The sequence below is a fragment of the Chinchilla lanigera genome, unplaced genomic scaffold (assembly GCF_000276665.1).
Source record: "Chinchilla lanigera isolate Chin_1 unplaced genomic scaffold, ChiLan1.0 scaffold00085, whole genome shotgun sequence".
NCBI classification, from domain to species: domain Eukaryota; kingdom Metazoa; phylum Chordata; class Mammalia; order Rodentia; family Chinchillidae; genus Chinchilla; species Chinchilla lanigera.
Window position 1 is genome coordinate 8,716,226 of NW_004955486.1, and position 16,938 is coordinate 8,733,163.

At 64.7% G+C, this 16,938-nt stretch overlaps 1 protein-coding gene across 5 annotated transcripts in view; it reads right to left on the reverse strand.

Annotated features, from left to right (window-relative positions):
- Window positions 1–1,573: 1,573 nt before the first annotated feature.
- Window positions 1,574–16,938, reverse strand: part of Plch2 (phospholipase C, eta 2) — a 67,346-nt gene continuing 51,981 nt past the window's right edge. For all 5 annotated transcript variants that reach the window (XM_013504172.1, XM_013504173.1, XM_013504170.1 and 2 more), the window contains 14 exons: window positions 15,705–15,876; window positions 15,508–15,615; window positions 14,214–14,372; window positions 10,545–10,637; window positions 10,176–10,258; window positions 9,246–9,343; window positions 8,974–9,156; window positions 8,486–8,593; window positions 7,841–7,965; window positions 7,665–7,749; window positions 7,332–7,478; window positions 6,991–7,070; window positions 4,659–4,956; window positions 1,574–3,239 (listed from right to left, as the gene is read on the reverse strand). In XM_013504172.1, coding sequence (XP_013359626.1) covers window positions 1,930–3,239; window positions 4,659–4,956; window positions 6,991–7,070; window positions 7,332–7,478; window positions 7,665–7,749; window positions 7,841–7,965; window positions 8,486–8,593; window positions 8,974–9,156; window positions 9,246–9,343; window positions 10,176–10,258; window positions 10,545–10,637; window positions 14,214–14,372; window positions 15,508–15,615; window positions 15,705–15,876 — 3,049 coding nt within the window. In that variant the 3' untranslated portion in view covers window positions 1,574–1,929. The remainder of the gene's footprint in view (window positions 3,240–4,658; window positions 4,957–6,990; window positions 7,071–7,331; window positions 7,479–7,664; window positions 7,750–7,840; window positions 7,966–8,485; window positions 8,594–8,973; window positions 9,157–9,245; window positions 9,344–10,175; window positions 10,259–10,544; window positions 10,638–14,213; window positions 14,373–15,507; window positions 15,616–15,704; window positions 15,877–16,938) is intronic.

The window sequence follows — 16,938 nt, forward strand, 5'->3', positions numbered from 1 at the left end:
CACTCCTGGCTCAAGAGCCGCAGAGAAGAGCCTGAGATGACATCGATGGCCCTCGAGGGTACTTGGAGCTGACACCAGCTCGGAGCTGCAGTATGGGTTTTGCTGCTGTGGCCTTGAGTCCAGCCTCGAGTGCTGCAAGGTCCTACAGTCCAGCCCCCTGTCCGGAGTGGACCTGAGGTCATGTTTGGCCACCCAAATCAGTACCCACCAGGAGCAGCATGGAGGCCAGCTACGTGTGCACACAGAGTGCCGGGAGCTGCCCATTCTGAGAACCACGGGGCTGGCAAGCAAAGTGAGGCAGCTGGGCTCTGCCTCTGTGGCAGCAACTGCTCCTTTGCCACCCCTCACTTCCCACCATGCCCCCAGTGCAGAGCTGCTCAGATGACCTGCAGCCTGACCCAGGCTGCAGCAGAGACCAGCCAGGTGTCTTCCAGCCTCATCCAACCCCTTCTGCCCGGGACTAGCGTCTGCTTCCTGGTATCCAGTGCCATGTTGGACCCCACCCCCTCCCATGTTGGCTACCAGGGAGCAGCAGGTGCCACACCAGACAGTCCCAGTGGCAGCCTGAATTGTCTTGAGGTTGCTCCCCTCTTGTGGCCGCAGGGCAGAGCCCCCTGCTTCCCACCTGGCCGGAGCCTTGAGTCACCAGGCCACAGTTTCTGTCATTGGGTCAGCATCCAGGGCTCCTGGGCCCGTGCTGATAGGAAGCCCTTGGGCTCCGCATGGCCTCCTGAGCTCTGATACCTGCAGCCCAGATCGGGGCTGGGCCTTGGAGTCCATCCACCCAGGGAGACAGTCCCACTGCAGAACCTCCCTGCCTGGCTCGTGTGGGCTGCAGGCCGGGCCTCATGGCGGCTCTTAGGTGTCCACAGGCCCCCCTGGGCCTGAGAGGCTGGTGTGGGGAAGAACAGAGGTCCAGGGGGCAGAGACAGCCAAGACAAGGGCAGTGGGCTCGGGCCTGTGAACACCCTAGCATGTGCCTCTACCACTGGTATGGGAGCCATGTGCTGTTTGTGTCCTCCAGACCACCGTAGCCTCTGCTCTCCTGCCTTCTCTCAGTGGTTCAGGAAGAGCTACTGCACGCATAGTCGTGTCACCACCCCCAGGTGGCTGGGCAGCAGCCCACCCCACCGCGAACATCTGCCCCGGGCTCCAGGAGGTGGGAAGCTCTCGCAGAGGACCCCGCTCCAGCCCAGCCAAGTGTGGGCTGGGTGACACCATTCCCTGTGGCTGCCCACGGCTGCCCTCGAGAGGCCTGTGCCAACCTACACTGGGCCAGGGGCCGTGTCCCCAGAGAGAATGCTTTTCCTGCCTTGGCCCTGGTCAGCAGCAGGCTGTCAGATTCTTGCAGCTGGGGGGCTGAGGCTGTGCACATATTGGGGCGCTCCCCAGCTGTCCTGAGCCCTGGGGTGGGCAGAGGACAATCCCAGCCTGCACAGCCTCCCTGCCCAGTGCACCCTTCCCACCCAGCCAGCCCCCAGCCTTCCCAGAGCAGAGCCAGGCCTGCCCCTGAGGAGCTGGCCGCTGGGCCTTTGCTGGGACTGCCTTGAGAGCGGCCTGGAAGGACGAGGGAGCAGGTATGAACTCATTTATTGGAGCTGTATCCAGGAGTGTAGTCTTCAGAACGCCCCTACGGGGACGACCATCCACAGGGCGTGAGGTACAGTTGGGTGGGGGGATGGAGCAGCTCTGGGCGCGGAGGGACCCTGGGGACAGGCTCGCCACATGCACCCAAGGACTGGACACCAGGGAGGATGGGAGGGCGGGGCAGCACTTGGATGCTGAGTTCTGTCTTAAACTTCCGCACTCTCTGTACACATCCTGGGCTTCTGCAGGGCCGGAGCAGGGGCAGCCTGGGCTGGATGTAGCCTAGCTCGCTCTCCGGGCTGTGGGCTGGGTCCCAGGACACCGGCAGCACTGTTCACGGACTCAGAGCCTCAGCAGGAGCAAGCTGTCGGCGGCACCAGCCACCTGCTCCAGGGCACCCTTGGGGAGGCCTGTGGCATCGACACAGCCCTCATGGCCCACGGAGCAGGCGCCCTCGGGGGTGCCCCGCTCCTCCTCTGGGGGTGTCCGTGGGTCCAGGCCCCGCAGCCGCTGCTGCCGCTCCTGAGCCTGGCGGGCCCGGCTGGCAATAGCACGCACACGGCTCTGGCTGCGGGAGGAGGAGCGCCGCAGGAAGCCGGGGGCCCCGGCTGCCCCATCCCCAGCTGGGCCCAGGCTGGTGGGCGACATGATGTCCCCATCCTGCTGGAAGCCAGTGAGCCACCGCAGCTGCTCTGTCAGGGCGTCCCGCTGCACCCTGCCTGGGGGGCCCAGGCTCCGGCCCAGGCTGTGGGAGCTGCCCTCAAAGCTGGGGGTGAAGTCATCAGCTGTCAGGTCCCCCAGGCTCTTGGACTTGGCAGCCACCGGGCAGTCCTGCAGGCCCACCAGGGCGAGGCCCCTCCAGGAGGGCCGGGGACGTGGGCCAGGCAGGCGTGGGGCCAGAGGCCGGGGCCGCAGCGCGTCAGGCATGGGAGGCAGCTGGCTCGCAGCCCGCAGGTTGGGATTCGACTTGCTCTTGGTCACAGGAGGCAGGTCCGGGCGGATGGTAGAGGCCGAACCAGGCCTCAGGGGCAGGCGGCCCAGGGGGGTCGCAGCCAGGCTCTCGCGGCTGCGGCCCAGGCCCAGGCTCGTTAAGGAGAGATCTATGACAGTGTCGCTGGAGGACATGCTGGAAGACGAGGACACACTGTCTCGGTGGCTGCCTGGCTCCAGCCTCTGCCATATCCGGTCGCTGCCTGTGGCGTCCGAGTAGATGGCAGGGGTGGGGGAGGGCCCAGCCAGCGGCCGCCATGCGCCTAAGGGTTCCAAGAGCACCTGGCCCTCACTCTTGGCCCTTCTGACCACAGGCAGAAGGCCCAGGGCTCGTGGCTGACTCCTGCTGTCTGGCTGGCTGCCAGTGGCCCCCTCGCGTGCCTCACCAGGCCCCGCACCGCTGAGCAGCTTTCTGGGAGCCTTTTCATTGTCCCCTTGGCCCCCAGTCCTGAGCTGGACGGGGCCAGGAGGTTCCCGAGCTGTCCGTGCAGGACTGGCCACTTTGGCTGCAGGCCCCACAAAGGACTGGGGCTGGCCCCTGGGAGGGCTGGTGGGGGTGGCTGCCTGGGCAGGGGCACCAGGGCCCAGGGCTGGCTCCTCCGCGATGGGCTCCAGGCTGCACAAGGGGGAGACGGACCGCTGTGTAGAGAAGGGGCGGGCGTCTGTAGGGAGAGAGAAGTGGGAGACAGACAGAGGGAAGTTGGGAGACAGAGGGAGATGAGAGGAGGGGAAAGTTGAGCCAGGTCAAAGATGGACCCTGCAGCCCCCTGTGCCACGGGTCTAAGGGCTCCCCAGGACCTTCAGCAGCCAGGCCTGTCCATCTGCACACAGATAGCATGGCACACTCGATGTGCCCCCCTCCCTGCTGCCATTGGGGCTGGGCTGTGAACGGGCAAGGTGCCCAGGCCCTGTGCCCACATGCGAGGTCTGTGGGGCCTGGGGCAACGCGGGCACATGGGGGCCGGGCCATTACCTGGCACACGCGGCTCTCAGTCCCTAACTATGAGGCAGCCAGGGTGCAGGGACAGAAAGAGAAAAAGGTCAGCAGGGTGGGGCTAGGCAAGGGGTAGACGGACAGCAAGGCGGACAGGGGTGCAGAGCAGAGTGAGGGGCTCGGCACATGTCCCTCCCACCCAGGCTAGGGTCTGGCACCCCAGCTGTACCCTCCACCCGCTGTCCGCCAGGATTGGCTGGAGTCTCCTGGTGCTGCCAAGTCATGGGCCCCGGGAGTAAGGGAAGCAGTCCCAGCCCTTTGCAAACTCAGGCCCAGCATCCCGGCCGGAGCACCAGCCCAGGCTGCAGGACATCTGGGGGCGCCCTATGGCTACACCACTGCCTTTTGGCAGACTTCCCAGCAGGGGGAGCCCTGGACTGGCAGAGGCCTGGCTGGACAAGGGGTGCCACCCGCAGAGTGCCAGGGCCTCTTGTGCAGAGGGGCAGGAGCCAGGGCAGACAAGGCTGAAGAGCACACTGAAGCAGAGACACGAGCACAGCAGGAGACACGAGGCCCAGGCATGCCGGGGCAGGTGGAGGGCACGGCGCAGAGGAACGGCTGGCCTTACCCGTGGAGAACATGGGGGAACTACTCCTCATCTCCTCCAGCTTTTGAGCAAACAAGGCATTCATCTCTCCCTGCAGGGCCCCCAGCTGCCTGTGGGCACCCTCAGGCGGGCAGGGGACCACTTGGGAGCTGCCTGGGCTGCCTGGGCTGCTGGAGTCCGAGGACACAGAGCCGCTGCCGCCTGGGCCCTGCCGCTGGGCCCCAGGCCCCTTAGAGGCCTCTTGGCTTCTCCCCGGGGTGGCTCGAGGGCCCAGGCCACAGGGGCTCCGCGGTGTGTCCACCCAGGCCTGGGGCTGTTGGCTGATGGCCGTGAGCCTGCCTGAAGGCCCTGGGCTGGGCGGCTGCTCCCGCCACAGGCCCTCCGCGTCCACACCGGTGCAGGAGCCGACCACGCACTTCATGCACGTGGAGGCCATCCCGGCAGGCCCAGAGCCCTCGGGGCCACGCAGAGGCCGCACCTGTGCAGCGCTCCTGGGCTCAGCAGCCACTGCTGCCGCCGCCACGGCTGCCGGTGCCTTACCTCGGGAGTTGCTGCTGCCCAGGCCATTGTGGGCCGGGGTCTCTGCAGGGGGGCCAGGGCTGGGGGGCACCACGTCGTCTGCTGCCCCCTCAGAGCCCACGTCCCGTGTGCCCAGTGCCAGCTCCGTGAAGCCCTTGCGGCCCGGCTTCTGGCTCTTGGTCGGGGCGCTGGCCGTGCGCCGCAGGAGCCGCTGGCTAACGGAGGGCCGGGGCAGGGGCTGCCCAGCAGCATGACTGTCCAGGGAGCCTGGCTTTGCCCCTCGGAGGAAGAGACCTTTTAGGCCCAGAGCCTGCTTGGCCTGCAAAAGAAGGAGCCCACATAGCTGGTGCCAGGGACACATAGCCCAGCTGTGGCTGCAGCCCGAGGACCTGCTCCCAGAGGGCCCCACGGGGCACATTGGTGGAACAGGCCAGGCACCACTGGACTGGCAGCCAGGGAGTGTGCAGGACGCCAGCCACAGGGGTTCTCCCAGCAGCCCCACTGGGGATGGCAGGACCCGTCTCAGACTAACAATCTGCCCTTCTGAACGCAAGTAAAGGCAGGAGCCACCCTTCTGTGGCTCTCTCAAGGACAGACCTCAGCCCTGGCCCTGGCCACCACACCTGGCTCCGCTCTTGGACTAGAGAGAAGCAGGGCGCTGTGGCCGCTGTGGGTCACATCCCCAAGCCCTCAGCAGCGGCAGTCACGGAAGCAAGCACAGCTGGGTGCACCTGCGGCCTGCTTGCCCCGCCCTGCCCTGGCTGCCCTGGCTGCCCCTGGTGCCCCCACAGGGACACTGCTCCAGGAGCCTTTCTGAACTCTGCAGCCTCCTCCAGCCCAGCCCTACTCTCAGCCTGAGTGAGCCTGCAGCCCCAGCTGGCTCGGTGCTGGACCACTGCCTAGCTGCACTCAGGCTCCCAGCCTGCCAGGCTACAGCTGCTTCCTGTCCAGCTGGGCCAGAGGTCCCTGCACAGGCCTCCCCTGCAGTCCCCACCGGGGTCCCTGCTGGAGAGCACGGGGCAGCTGCAGCTCCCGAGTACAGAGCAGGGGTCGCCACATGCCAGACACCCCTGCACCCCATGAAGGCCCTGCAGCACCCACCGCTCCCCAGGACGGACGGGCCGCACTTGGTACAGAGCAGGCCAGGGCCTGGCAGATGGGGACCCTTCTGGCGAGGCACTAACGTGGCCAGCACTTGAATCAGTGTCCTGATTCAAGATCCCAAATCCAATGCAATTTGGTCAACGTGGGCTGGAACGCCATTCAGAAGGAGATCCAGGATTCAGGCTTGGAGTGCCAGGCCCCATGGTGCCCCCACCCCAGGCACTGGCGACAGGAGAGAATGGAAGTGGGCTGAGAAATGACAGCATGGGGGATACGGAGGGGAGGGAGGAGGGGGAGGGACAGAAGCGATGCCCGAGGGCAAGGAGGAGAGGGGGACACAGGACAGTGGGGAGGAGGCAGCGGCTTCAGCTGAATCCTGGATCTGCCTCATAAATGCCACTCTGGCTGAGGATGGCCCAGGGCACCCGGAACCACGTCATGGCCCATGTCAAATGAACTGACAGTCTCCAAAATGCTACCAGGAGTCACAGATGCTAATGAGTGCGACCTGGCATGCAGGGGCGCGGGCTGCACAGGCCCATGGCGCCCCGGGTACCTTCGAGATTCCTAACAAGGCCGCGCTTCTAAAAGTAGACTTTGGACATACAGAAGCCCACTGAAAGACCAAAGAAACAGAGTGAAGGCCGGTGAGAGGTCCCAGAGGCCAGGGAGGGGGCCCGTGGCCCTTGTAGACAGGCGGACACGAAAGACTGACGGACGGACGGACAGACAGACGGACCGCAGCAGCAGAGAGCAGCACCCTGCAGAGCCTCTGGGCCCACAGGCACAGCAGGAGAGAGAGGTCAGTGGGGCCCAGACCCCCCACTTGGAAGAGCCGCCAGGCTCACAGGTTGAGATCCCTGCTCTGGCCTGGCCTGGGGCCAATGTGCTGGGGGCTGGGTACAGGGCAAATCCAGGCAACTCTGGAAGAGGAGGCAGCCAGGGAGGCTGAGGAGAGAGGGAGGGGAGAAGGCCATGGGAGGCCACGGTGCACTGTCCCTGTCAGCCAGGTGGTCAGCACTCCCAGGTGGGGCCAGCAAGGGTGACTGAGCCAGGCACAGGTAGGAGGCAGGAGGGGAAACCAGGGAACTCCTTCCCAGGGCAGGGACACGAGGTCAGCCCTGGCAGGCCCCAGAGCCAGCACCCCCGTACCCCACTTCAGGTAGAGGAGGAAGCCCAGCGAGGTCACCGCAGGCCTCAGTCTCTGGGACTGCCACTAAGCACTGCCTTCTTCCCCTGGGGCACTCACCTTACCGCTGATGTCGCTGATGGCCACGTGCACAAAGATGGAGGCCTCTTCCATCCCCTCCAGGTACACGTGCCGATAGCCTGGGGCACGGCCATGCGGTCAGCAGGGCCTCCCCGCCCTGCCCGCCCAGTGGCCTGCGCTCTTCCCACAGCCCTGAGCAGGACTGGTGACCCCATGGAGCTCCACCCCTCCAGAACACCCAGGGGCACTGTGGAGCCTGCAGGGAGCTTCCCGTGGGCGAGCCCCCCACCCCAAGAAGCCGGCGGGAGTGGGGGCTTCTGTGTGCTGGGGCCACTGCCAGAAGCCCTGCCAGGGCCAACTCCGCAGCCTGGCCCACCCACCTGGCATCATGCTGCTGAAGGCCAGCGTCCTCTGGCCAATGAAGTCCCGCCCAATGGGATCGTGGTCCCAGACCAGGAAGCGCACCAGCGCGATCTCGGGCATGTGTACCGTGAACACCAGCGTCTCCTCCCACATGGGGTTGAATCCTGGAGGGGAAGGCAGGCTGTGTGGGCCGGGCTGCGACCCAGCCCTGTGCCCCAGAATGTGAGAGCCAGGGGTCTGGGGGCCTCAGGGGCTGGGGCACCTGGCACACTACAGGTAGCCCTGGCCTCTCCTTGCCGGGCTGGGCTGTGGTCCCCAGCATGGGCACAGGCTGGCATCGGGATGCTCACCATTGTCATCCACCACACGGGTCTGCTCCTTGCTGCAGTCCACAGGGAGCCCGATGACCTCCACCTCCACGAAGGGGTCAATGATCTGGGCATGGCGTGACAGGTGGCGTCGGGTTCTGAGACAAGGACCGCATGGGGCCCCACAGCCCACACCTCCTGCGCAGGCCTGGCCCTACCTCTCCGCGGTCGCCCAGCATGGAGTCCCGTGGCTTGGGGAGCTGCTGCCCACTGATGATCCTCAAGGACAGCTGCTTCTTGAGCTGTCCAGGCAGGGGGTCCTCAGAGTTGGGGTTGAAGACACCTGAGAGGATGCGGGTGTGAGCAGAGCAGCCAGCACCCCAAAAACATAGCAGCTGGGTGCTGGGGACTCCGGCCACAGTCAGCCCCCATCCAGGCACAGGGACAGTGCAAAGATGGGGGCGGCCAGGAGCTTGCACAGGCTGAGGACTTCGAGGACATGCTGAGTGCTGACACAGCTCCATAGGACAGAGGCAGGGTGAGGAGGAGAGGGAGGAGATGGGGAAACCACAGGCAGAGACCAAGGGGCAAAAAGGAGGTGCAGGCCTTCGGGAGTCCAGCTGCAGTGTCGGGCCTGAGCCTGCAGACCCCAGACCCCTCAGGCCAGCCCTGCTCGCACCTCTCACGAGGGCCCAGGTTGGGCCAGGGACTCCCCAAGTTGTAACCCAAGGCCCTGGCAAGCAGGGTCCTTCACAGGCAGCCCGGGGCGGTGCTGCCTCCACCTTCAGAATCCTGGCAGCAGGTGGCAGCCTAGCCCCCCTGCTGCCTGGTGTGCCCTGTGGCCCCGCACCCCCGCGCCTCACCCTGGCACATGCATGGGGGCTTGAGCACGTAGCCGCAGTTGCCGTTGGCACTGAACTTGGCCCGATTCAGCTGTAGCATCCGCCCCTCTGACTGGTAGTTCAGGGCAACTGCGGTTGAGGACAGAAGGCCCTGGAGTCAGCAGCCACCCCACACTGTGCCCCCAACCACTGTGTCCCCCGGCTCTGCCTCGTCCCCACGGGTGGGCCCTGCAGCTCCCCACTGTGAGGAGGGGCCCTGCATCCTGCAGGAGGTCCCCCAGCTGGGCCCCGCCAGCTCACACACACACAGGGCCAGGGCAGTGGGGCCGTCTCTCCCAGGCTGCCTGGGGTTTAAGGACTCAGCTGGGTGCCAGCCTAGCAGAGTAGAGGTGTGCCAAAGCCATGGGTCGGGGGTGAGGACAGAAACAAGGCTTCACGCCCGTGGTGGGCTCCGGCTGCAGGATGGCAGGGCCACGGCCGCGGCCTCCTCGCCCTTCAGCCACACGCACCCATCTGGCAGCCAGCGTTCCAGAAGGGCTGCGGGTTGTAGTTGCTCGAGTCCACGCGGTAGGATGAGGGGTAGATGCGCGACAGCTGGTGCTGGTTGAAGCGCAGGTACTGCGCCGGCTTCTGCTGCAGGATCTGGTGGGCCTTGGTCTCGCTGAAGGACGACACCTGCCAGCTCGAGGCCACTGTGGCGCAGACCGTGGCATGAGTTGTGGGCCTCAGGGCACACACAGCCCGGCTCCGGGGCCCCCCATGCCTGCCCCACGGCCCTCACCCTCCATCTCCACGTCATGAGAGCCCACGGACTTGGTGTATTTCACCAGGTCCGAGAGGGCCCGGGACAGCTTCACGGTCTTCTTCTGCCGGGCTGTCCTGCGGGGCATGGCAGAGGCAGTCGGGGCCCTGCGGTGCCCTCCCGCTCAGGGCAGCCGGGCAGGCACCCAGCTCCACTACGGGGCTCCGGCCCCTGGGCAGGTCCTTCCAGGCCCACACTGCATGGGCAGGGCACACACAGAGGCCACTTGGCCTGAGGGACTGTGCTAAGCCTGGAGCAGGTGCCAACCCCGTCAGGCATGGACCCAGGCCACGGCAAGGCTGGGCAGACGCCCCTGTAGGGTGCCAGCTGGTACAAAGGCCTGGGCATCCCAAGCCCATGGGGACAAGCCTGCTGCCGGCCGGGAGGGGTGAGGATGTGGGCTCTGGAAGGCCCTGAGCAGGAGAGGCGGGGCAGAGACTGCGGGGGTGCTATAGGGGCAGGAGAGAGCTGGTGTGACGGGGGAGGAACAGGACCCGGATAGGGCACACAGGGGAGAGCCCTGGGAGGAGAGAGATGGGCTCAGGCAGAGGAGGCCGCCACGAAACCCGAGGTGTCCCAGGGACCAGTGCCAGCCCCGTGGGACATGGGAACTTCTATCGCAGGGAACCCCCATCACCAGGAACAAGCAGCACTGGGGAGGGGGAGGGGCACCAAGGCCTGGTGTGTGCTGCCCTGGCCGACCCTGCCCCAGTGTCCATCCTGCCAGGCTGCCCGTGCCCACCCACACATCCCACCGCTGCTGCCGCCTGGACAGCAGCTTCCTTCCCACGGCTGCCTTGAGGTCCTGCCTGGTGTCTGGGGACAGCCCAGTGGGTCACTCAGGGAAGGGCGTGGGGCCACCGCCCCGAGGACCCCAGGGTGATGCCCCCGCCCCTTCAGGCCACTGACCCTCGGCTCTGGCTTCCTGGTGAGTCCGGGTCCTCGTCCCCCTCCTCCATGCTGGACACCTTCTTTAGCTTGTTGCCCTTTCTCTGTGCCGGAGGACAGAGCTATGACCTGCGGGGCCCTCATTCAGCTGGGCCCTCTGGGTTCCCAGCAGCCCACACAGCCTGCAAACCCTTCCTGCCCAGCCGCTTGGCTCTGCCCAGGCCCTGGCAACTTGGGGCAGCCATAGGGTGTCTGAGCTCAGGCACCGGCCAGGCCAGAGGGGGCCGCCGAGGCATCTGACCCCAGAGCCCGCTAGCACCTGGTTTGGGGAGTAGGGTGGGCTCTGCGGGGTCCCCACACAGGGCCCCCAGTCTGGGACCGGGGCCGGACCTTGCGCTTGGAGAAGCTACTCATGAGGAGGCGGCTGTTGCGTCTGCTGGCCCCGGCGTCCTCCCCAGGCTCCACGTCCTCCTCAGCTTTGCTCTGCCCAAGGGAGACAGGTAAGGATGAGACTGGTGCCCCCCGCAGCCTCGAGGCTTCCTTGAAGAGTGGGCTTGAGCCCAGCTAGGGAGGGCGGGGCGAGCGGGCACAAAGCCAGGGCGAGTCCTGGAGGCCGGGGCCGGGTGGGCAGCACAGGCTTCTCCGTGGCCTGGCTCTAATCCCATCCCGCTGACTCGCTGTCCTGGGACAGACTGCACCTGAACGCTGCCAGAGTCCGGGACACCCCTAGCCGGCCTGCTTTCTCAGGACCCCGCCGCCCAGAGCAGAGGGGTTACCCACACCCCAGTAGCACCGGGTCCTGGACACAGTGTCAGCTGTGACCCCGACACCAGGGGCAGGAGATGAGTCTTCTGCACCCTCAGCATGGAGCTGGGACTCAGCCCTCTGGGACCACACAGCTCTCCCCGCCTCCTGGTCCCCAGGCCCTGTGCCCCTCCTCCCACCATCCACCGCCCAGCCACCCTAGAGTTCGGCCACCCTGGGCCACAGGATCCTATGCAGAGCGCTTGCTTCCCTGAAGCTGCTGCCGCCACTCCACCTGCTCCCCGCCAGCCCCCTCACAAGTGCCCCCAAACTTGGCCCAGCCTGTCCAGGAGGTGCCCAGTACCCCACTCCCAGCAGGAGGGGCAGCTCCTATCACACATAAGAGGGCCACCAGCAGCAACCAGGGCCTCAGCCATGAAGCAACTGCAAAAAAAGTTGGGAGGCTGAGGCAGGAGGATCACTGTGAGTTGAGGACATCCTTGGCTACAAAGTGAGTTCAAGGCTAGCCTCAACTGCATAGTGAAACTCTGTCTCAAAAAGACAAGAAAAGAAAAAAGAAAAAAACTAGAGCAGCTTCAACCAAAGGTGACACACCACACAGACCCTGACTACATGCATAGGAAGACTCCTGTGTGCAGGCCTGAACACACCATAGACACACAGGGGCATATTGCAGACGCTCTGCACAGACCACACACCTCACACACACCTGGACATATCAGCACACGTGGACATGTTCCTGCACATGCTATGGACACTCAGGTATACACCATGCACGCCCTGCATACACCACGGACACGTCTACACACATGACACGTTCTCACACACCATGGGTGCTCCAGAGCTGCCGTGAGAGCCACTAAGCACACCTGGCAACAGCACCCTCAGGCTAGCAGCCCAGCAGCATCCTGCCACTCCTGCTTCCCTGGAGCTGAGCTGGGGTAGCCTCTGCCCTACACAGAAGGCCAGGTGAGTCCCACAGACATGCTCCAAAATCACCACCACCAGCCGGAGCCCTGCACACTATTAGCCCTCCCAGGAAGCCAGGACTGGCCCAGCTGACCTGACACTGGGTCCAAAGGCCTCCCTGGCCGGCCCTTCCGGGCAGGGCCGTTGCCAGCTCCAAGCCTGAGGCAGATCCAAGGAAGGAGTGCACAAGGCCATCCCATCTCATGTGGCCTTCTGAGCACTGCCCTCCTGGCCTCAGCAGTCTCAGACCCTCTCCTCTCCGCTCAGGGGTGACTGTCAAGGGAGGCGTGGCCACTGCGCCCGTGGGCCAGGAGGCAATAGAGATGCTGCCCAGAATGCTGCCATTGCTGAGCCATGAGTGACCACGATCTGGGCCTAAGGAGAGGTGCACGATGGCCCTGAAGAACAGGTGGCCACCCACAACCCACACAGCAAGGCCAGAACCTGCTGCCACCCCAGGGCATCCACATAGAGGCGTCAGCTCCACTGACCACCACGGGGCTGTAGGCAGCTGGCGGCCTGGCCCTCCCAGCCCTGAGCCACCGTCTGTCCTGGGTGAGCCCAGCAGGTGGGTGAGTCAGGCTACACTGAGGGACCCTGAGGGACAGAGCCACAGCAGGGCTGCTGCTCTGTCCTCACAGGATCCCCAGGGGCGTGCCCTGTCCTGGCACCCAGCACTTCAGCTGAAGCCCTCTGTCTCCCCAGGCATCTGCCCTACTGCCTGAGCCTCCCCAAGGGGGTCTCATGTCCTCCAGGTGCCCATGCAGAGGGTCGACACCCTGTCCAGCAGGTAGAGCCTGAGGGGCTCTCAACAGGACTTCCTGTGTCTATGGCAGCCTGGAACAGGCGTTCTCCACTCTGAATCCCTGCTGGACACATCCCCTTAGCCCCACCCCTGTGTCCACCACATACATGGCTGTCCCTGAGGGCTCTCGGGCCCTTCTGAGCTGACCTGGGCCGGCAGAGGACAGCCTGCTGCTGCCATCGGGGGCCTGGGCCTCCTCCCACCGCGGTGGCCCAGCCTGAGCCCCTGCTCCTCCTCCTGCTGTTCCTAGAAGCCCTCAGCAGCTGCTCAGACGTGAGGTAGTCAGGCTCACAGCGTCCCCTGGTGCCCTGCCAGGTGTTGCTTGGCCAAGGAAAGCACAGACTTAACATCAACCCCACCTGGCTAGGCAGAGCTTCAGGTGGGCCACGCTGCCCCACCTGGATGCCTGGGACTGAAATAGAGCCAAGCCTGTGTGCACCCGCCAAGAACGCTGGGCCGTGGGTGGAAACACAAACGCCTGCCTCCAAAAATACTGGTCCTTGCAGGACACAGCCACAGCCAGGAAGAAACCCCTCCCAGTCTCCCCGCCTCCCCAAGGGCCTGGGAAATGGCCAGGAGCCAGCCTGAGACGCCAGCCCACAGGTCTCCAGTCACCGCCACGTCCTGATTTGCCAACATTGCGCAGCTGCTTGGCTTGGGCCCCTTGGCAGATGTGGCCAGCCTCCAAGGCTTGCTGCCCTGTCCAGAGAGGCCCCCTGTCCCTGCCTCCCCAGCACGCATGCTTGCACACACACAGACATGCACGCGCCCACGCTCCATGGTGTATGTCATGATAGCCTCTGTCAGCCATCATCTCCGTGGGGACGCCACCCCCCAGCTGTGGCCGGCTGAGGCGGGGCAGCCGCGTCTACCTGCTGGATGTCTCCCAGCCCTGGTGCCCCGAGACCTTGGTCACCCTCTGTCACTCATGAGACCCTCACCACCCTAGGCGATGCACAAGTCTCCTCGGGGCCATCTGCCCAGGCTGAGGTCAGGTGTGGCTGTTAGAACCACGAGAGCAGTGAGAAGGACAGGACCCGCAGCACACACCACAGGGCCTGGGCCCCGCCATCTTGCTAGGCGAGGTAACTGCACAGGCTTGTTCTCCACAAGGGAGAGGCAGAGACAGGCCAAAGCTCCAGGTGGACCTGCCATGGAGGGCACACCGGCCTCAGGGCCCGAGTCTCAGGCAGAGGAGTGTGTGTGTGTGTGCACACATGTGTGCTTGGGTGTGCAGGCATATCTGTGCAAAGTGTGCATATGTGCAGGTGTGTGCAGCTGTACACATACAGAAGTTATATAGGTGTGTGTGCAGGTGCGTGTGCATATAGATGTGTGTAGATGTGCACATGTGTGTCATGATATGTGTCTGCAGAGGTGTGCCCAGGAGCAAGGGCAGGTGTATGGCTGTGTGCACCGAGGTGTATGTGTATAGGCATGAGGGGTACAGGCGTGTACACAGAGGCACCTGTGTCCCCACACAGAGCTGCAGGTGGGAGCCTTGTCCTCGGGGGCCTCACCTTCTTGGCATCTGCTCTATGCCCAGGTTTCCCTGACGGGGACATGGTGGAGACTGTGAAGTCGTTGGGGTCTTCACAGTCTCGGATCTTTGACTCCTTGATTAGAGAATCCAGTTTCTTCTTGGCAATGTTTTCCACACGCTTCCGATTGGTGGAGGCCTGCGGGAACCAGAGGCCAGCCCTCAGCACGTGTCCCCGGCCCCAAAGGCAGCAGCAGGTGACAGCCCCAGGGCCGGCACACGCACTGCCCACTCACAGCTCTGAAAGCTGCAGCCTTGGGGTGGCTGAGGAGTGATGAGCTGCCCCTGGGTCCAGGCCCGTCTGGTCCCCTTGGTGCTGCCCAGGGGCAGTGAGCAGAGAGCTTGCAGTGCCCTGGTCGGTAGGCCTCAGGGGAGGAAGTCAGCATGCCCAGCAGGCAGCAGAGGATCAGGGACCCACCCCGGCCACCACATACTCAAGAAGATGGGCAGGGGTCAGAGCAGACTTTGGGGGAGCCTGGGGCTGGGCTGGAGTGAGCGCTAAGCGGACATCGTGGTCATGGGTTTTCCACCAAGGAGCCAGGCAGAGGCATGCGCGGGCACACCCAGCGCGGGAAGATTTCTGCTGTCTCAGTGCTTTCTAAAACAATTAAACAGCCTGGCCGGGAAGCCTTCTGCACAATTATTTTCCCATCCAATGGCCCCTTGGGGAGAAATAGGCTCCGCTGCCTCCTAGCAGCAGCAGCAGCAGATCAGAGCAGCAACGGAGGCGAGAGAAAGCCAGTTCCACCCCCAGCCCTCTGCACCCAGGGTCCTCAAGCCTCCTCGGCCAGCCTCCCTCCCTCCGCAGGGACCAAGCCAGCCCTGGGGAAGCCAGCCACCACTGGGTCTGGCTGGCCCGCCTGGCAGGAGCTCTCGACTAGGGTTGGTGCAGCTTCGAGTGGGGCTGAGGCTGGGCCAGGCTCCGCTGGGCAGGACCAGGAGCCTCCCCGCGTGGGCTGGAGCTGGCCCGGAACTGGCTGGAATCCAGGATATTCTGGGCAGAGGCCAGCACAGAAGGGTGCCAATGGGACCATGTGGGAGCCACGCCCCAGTGAGCTCAGGGGCCAGAGGATGGGGCCAGGCAGCGAGCAGCACCCGAGTCAGCTCAGGAGTGGGCACTGGAAGGGGTCACAAACCGTGTGGGGTGTCCCATGGCTGCAGCAGGGGCTCCTGTGACAGGTGGGGTGGGGCAGGCAGAGGGTGGCCCCCACCAACCCCAGCCACATGGGCCCCCGAGGCAGCCTCCTGCACCCCTCCGTGCCCCACACACTCACATCCCCGTTGAGGAGCTTGCAGTCCTCGTCGATCTCGTCGGCACTGTCCTCATCAGACACCTCGCCTTCCTCCGCATCGTCACTGATGTTGGCTGGGAGCTTCTTCCCCTGGGAGGAACAGACACCAGGGGCAGAGCCTCGGGACAGGATCAAGGAGACCCAGGCCAGTCAGGGTCCAGCCAGCCGCAGGGCCTCACCTTGACCAGGACCTTGCCCCTGAGCATCTGGGGAGAGGGAAGCATGGAGGCGTCCTCGCTGCTCACGGCCGACAGGTCCAGCTTGTCCCCGAGGATGTCAGTCAGGTACTGCGCCATCTTCTTCTGCTGGACAACGCAACAGTGGTTCTCGATGGACAGGATCACAGGGTACCTGCGGCCCCCAAGCCGAGAGGACAGGCAGGGTCAGGCGCAGGGGCAGGGGTCACCTTGCCGCTGCACGAGGAGGGGACTTCACCATACCCAGGACAGACAGCTCCACACAGCTCTGAAAGGGGGCCCCCAGAGGCCCCGCAGAGCAAGGTGGGGTAGGAAAGGAGCTGGGACAACTCAAGGATGAGGAAAGGAGGCACCCGCACCTTCCCCAGTTTTAAAAGAAGGCAATTAGAAAACCCAGGAGAAGCAACGGGAACGGTTTCAGTTGAAAAGCGGCAGTAGGCAGACTGAGATCGTAATCCCTGCGACCCAGATCCCGGAGCCTGGGCCTGGGTCCCCGCACCAGCCGCCCAGGGGAGACACAGCCCGGCGGCACCATCTGAGGGGAAGGGTGGTGGCGGCGCGGTGGGAACCGGGAGCACGGCCAGTGCCAGCATAAGCGCTTCAGCTCTATCTCTAACCATATGCACATTCTGCTTGGACTTTTACCAAAAGGCGGCCTTGATCCTTTTACAAATGTGGGTGAGCCAAACCAAGGGGGTACGAACCAGAGCAGAGACGGGCAATTGTGTGAGGTGGAGAGGGAGGTGAGGACGGGGAGAAGGTGACAGCACCCCACTTCCCAGCCTCCCAGCTTCCCAGGGCTGGGGGGAAGATCCCACTGACAGGCAAGGCCAAACCTGGTTCCCAGGGCCCCCCGGGCCTCCGCTCCTCAGCAACCCCCGGGCACGAGGGGGTCCAGCATCCTCCACCACCCTGCAGCCCAGGGCCTGGCTGTCCACAGGGGCCTCGCTGCTCTACCCGCAGCACACACAGCCAGACGCGGGACACGGGCCAGCTCTCCCCGGGAGAGGCCCCCTTCCATTTACTAAATCAATCGCTCACGTAGCGCCTCTCTTGCCTGTGAGCCCCGTTTAGCCAGGACTCGAGGTAAAGCTAGCAGCAAGGAGGCGGCCTTCTATTTCCAGAAACTAAATTGGATTTTCCTCAACGGTATCTGCAACTACAGCCAAGTGACAGCACATTGAGTCTGGACAGAGTGGCTTCTCGGGGCCAATTA